The sequence below is a fragment of the Sitodiplosis mosellana genome, unplaced genomic scaffold (genome assembly GCF_009176505.1).
Source record: "Sitodiplosis mosellana isolate CC-2019 unplaced genomic scaffold, AAFC_SMos_1.0 Smas_scaffold_3578, whole genome shotgun sequence".
Lineage (NCBI taxonomy): Eukaryota > Metazoa > Arthropoda > Insecta > Diptera > Cecidomyiidae > Sitodiplosis > Sitodiplosis mosellana.
The window spans coordinates 1-3,659 of NW_022598820.1; the positions used below are offsets into that span (position 1 = coordinate 1).

General features: G+C 35.4%; 2 protein-coding genes across 4 annotated transcripts; one reads left to right on the plus strand and one right to left on the minus strand.

Annotated features, from left to right (window-relative positions):
- Positions 1-675: 675 nt before the first annotated feature.
- LOC129571864 (uncharacterized) lies at positions 676-2,811 on the minus strand. Of its 3 annotated transcripts, none has more exons than XM_055451736.1 (2): positions 2,613-2,811; positions 676-2,437 (listed from the first exon to the last, which is right to left on the minus strand). In XM_055451736.1, the coding sequence occupies exon 2, from the start codon at positions 2,407-2,409 to the stop codon at positions 877-879; it is 1,533 nt and encodes a 510-aa protein (XP_055307711.1). In that variant the 5' UTR covers positions 2,410-2,437; positions 2,613-2,811; the 3' UTR covers positions 676-876. The 3 variants fall into 3 exon arrangements, with proteins under 3 accessions (XP_055307711.1, XP_055307710.1, XP_055307709.1); XM_055451735.1 differs by lacking the exon at positions 2,613-2,811 and adding an exon at positions 2,514-2,589 and having other exon boundaries at positions 676-2,434; XM_055451734.1 differs by lacking the exon at positions 2,613-2,811 and adding an exon at positions 2,514-2,589.
- Positions 2,812-2,936: 125 nt separating this feature from the next.
- LOC129571865 (trafficking protein particle complex subunit 4) lies at positions 2,937-3,659 on the plus strand (the record flags this gene model as incomplete). The annotated part of the gene is given in 2 exon segments (XM_055451737.1): positions 2,937-3,217; positions 3,379-3,659. Coding segments are annotated over 2 exon segments (456 nt in total), but the record flags the coding sequence as incomplete, so codon positions are not given.

Here is a 3,659-nt window from a genome sequence, read left to right on the forward strand (position 1 = left end):
CTCGAAAACTTGAATGCCCGAGCTCTTTGGCTCTGGGCTCAATTGACTTGCGATTGCAAACAACGGTTAGAACATCGATGCCAAGAAGATTTTTTCGTTCGTGGTCATTTTCGGCCGTGCAAATTTAAGCGTAAGCGGGAACTCGCTGGCGTTTTCAAAGACATCCTTCACATTTCGACCGTCATCAAGGGTGCTTCCATTGACTGCCACTCCATTCACTGATGTTAGCACATACCCAACAGGAAATGTTCATTTCAATGAACAACTAGGAATATGATTGAGTCATACCTTTAGTGCAAAATCATTTATTGCCCTCCTTAACGCGAACGCCATCTATTCGGTGAGAACATGAAAACAAACAAAGTGACTCCAGCTGCCAACCGATATGTGAATCGGTGGAAATAAAGGCAGTGTATAAAAAATGTGCCAAACAAAACGAACTACAGCGTTTCCTCTACATAGAGATGTTGTTGCATTATAACTCTGTATGGATCAATTTGTTTGTTTTCATGTTCAAACCGAACAGATGGCGCTCGCGTTGGGTCTCATTGGAAACCCAATCATGGATATAATCATTGCATTATGGATGATACTCACCATGTTTACCATGTGGCGTTCGATTTGTGTTAAAATATATCCAATGGAAGCAGAAATTGAATCAAAAGATGTCTTAACTAATATGAAATGATTTCTTTATTGAAAAATCCTTATAATATAACAACAAAAATCAGAAGAAAAGTTATGAAAGTGTCGATTAGAAATGCACGTATGCATAGTCATTATTGTATTATTAAAATATTTTGCTTAAATATCTCATGTCGCAATGTAAGAGAAAGAAGTAATAAAATTAACTAACGAAAAGCTGTTCAACAGTTTTTAATAAAATCCGGCATAACCTGCTCCTATGATGCTATCCAAAATTGCTGGATTTCGCAGTGAATAAGATTCTATGCGTTTTATTTCTACAGTATCGTTAGTAAAGAATGTTGCTGGCCGTTTCATTTTCAAAAATAAATGCCGGTGAACATATATTTTGAGCGGAGTTGCATTAGAGAGTTTATTCCTTTCCCTGATGAGTGTGGTCACATTTAAATTGTTGGGATTTTCTTGTGGGTACAAGTATTGTTCGTAGAGAACGAAGATATAAATCATGGTTAGTTTTGGTGAATACCGAACAAACGGCAATATGACCTCAATATTTTCCGAATGGATGAAAATTTCATTGAGATTTACAAGTCCTTTGGCTAGTATTTCAGCATGCGTTGGACGTTTCAACTTTTTTATCAGAAGTGTTTCTGTATGAACCAGTGTGGACAAAATGGAAATTGATTGGTCACATAAGTATTCCTTCCATGACTGGTCGTACTCAATATACATTTTCTCCGGTATCATATAAACTTTATGAAGGTTTTTCAATGATTGCAGCATATGTGGAGCTGATAATAAAACTTGTTTATTACCAATTATTAACTGCAATTTTTCGTAGTTATTTTTATCTTTAAGCGCACTCAATATTTCACAATTCTCATTCAACAACATTTTCGCTTCTTCGCAATCAAATATAGCAGGAAACAACCTCAGGGCCAATTCTTTCACCTTCAAATCATGATTTTGGATCAGAGGAATTAAATTCCTGCACTGTTTGCCCTGTTCAAAATAGAAAAGTACTTCCAAGCTGGTATTATTTTCAATAAATCTTTGCAAATCCACCCACAATTTTTCGCTTGCTTCAGGTGAAATTTTGATGAGAAACTGTCGAAGAGTCGGGTATGTTTGATTAAACAACGGTAACGTATTCGAAAAACCATCTGTTCCGTTCCTATTGATGATTAAGTTTTCCAAATGTAAACAATGTTTAAGAAAGATGTCATGCAAATTATCTGCGTCAATAACATTGGTTTGCAATGTTACGACATTTTTCAATATATCTTTGATGATTTCGCCATATTGTATCCCATAGGATACTCTTAAACCATAAGCCTTCCATTCTTCTATATTGACTGAGAAATCATTTAGATACAAATGTTTTATGGATTTGTTTTGAAACAACATTGCAGCGTGACGAAACAGTCTGATGTTACCTCCCTCAAGTTGGACCGTCTTGAAATGTCTTTTGAATTGTTTAACGTATGGGAATTGTTCTTCATCTGGTTTATACTTAATATGTTCTCCATAATTTGGCCTAGTGATGGTCAATTTTAATAGCTGGTATTCTCGTTCGAAGTAAACGCCCGAAACTGTTTGTAATCTCTTGCATGTCATATTTACACAGGTTAACTCTTCCAAAGACAACCAATCAAATATTTTGTATAAGCAATCATCATTCAACGTTAGAAAATCCGTTGATGGTATTATTTCTTGGTTTTCTCGAACTGGGCGAAAACTTGACATCCTTTTTCTTTTATTCATTTTGATGTAAATTCAATTTCTCGAGCTGCTAAAAGAACCAAAAATAAAGAAATATGTACACTGTATAGTAAAGTTTACACTTAAAATTAATATTACTTGCTTACAGAAAACTTATAGCGAACAGAATTTATTTCACAACACGGCTAGCGCCCAAATTACGGAGAAATGAATAAATATTCAAACATGTCATTTACAAGCAATACCTTTTTATATTGTGACATTTAAGCTATGGGAAGTGATGGTTTCCAGTTCGCCGCAAAAGTCAACGCTTTAATATTGGAAACATTCATATGCTATAACATAGCTTAAATACAATTATTTTTACTGATTGATTATCAAATTATTTACTATTTTGCCAATTCCAAACGTTTGACATAAAAATTAATTTCAATTTGATTTTGCTTGAATTTGTTTGTGTACAGCATTACCTTAAACTGTCCGTTATCATTTGTCACTGAATTCGCCATTTTTACACTGACTCAAAGCGAAATGCATTTTTGACGTTTCGTCTTCGAATTAGCAGACAATTTCTAGTTCCATTGGCTGCAGAAGAAACATATAGTTGTTTACGTGAACAGATCAGCCTCTAGACGTATTTAGTTTATAGGTTTTGTTCTTTGATACATAGTTATCATGGTTATTTACGGTGTTTACATAGTCAGCAAATCCGGAGGTTTAATCTTCAATCATGACCATAACATTCCACGAGTCGAAATTGAAAAAGTATTTAACTATCCAATTGACTTGAAACTGGATTACGATGCAAAGAAAGTATCGGTGGCGTTTGGACAGAAAGATGGTATAAATGGTGAGCATCATTCGCAATAAATTATATCGATGTTCGGGTTTTCAGTGAGATTGTTATGAAATTGCTGTCAAAAGGATTGCCACGACAGAGAGAATTACACTTCAACTCAATCATATTTCCATTTGTTCATTGAAATAAACAGTTCGTGTTTGCTTTTTCAGTCGGGCATGTGCTAATATCAGTGAATGGATGCGCAGTCAATGGAAGCACCCTTGATGATGGTCGAAATGTGAAGGATGTCTTTGAAAACGCCAGCGAGTTCCCGCTTACGCTTAAATTTGCACGGCCGAAAATGACCACGAACGAAAAAATCTTCTTGGCATCGATGTTCTATCCGTTGTTTGCAATCGCAAGTCAATTGAGCCCAGAGCCAAAGAGCTCGGGCATTCAAGTTCTCGAGGCGGACACATTCAAATTGCAATGTTTTCAAACGTTGACAGGT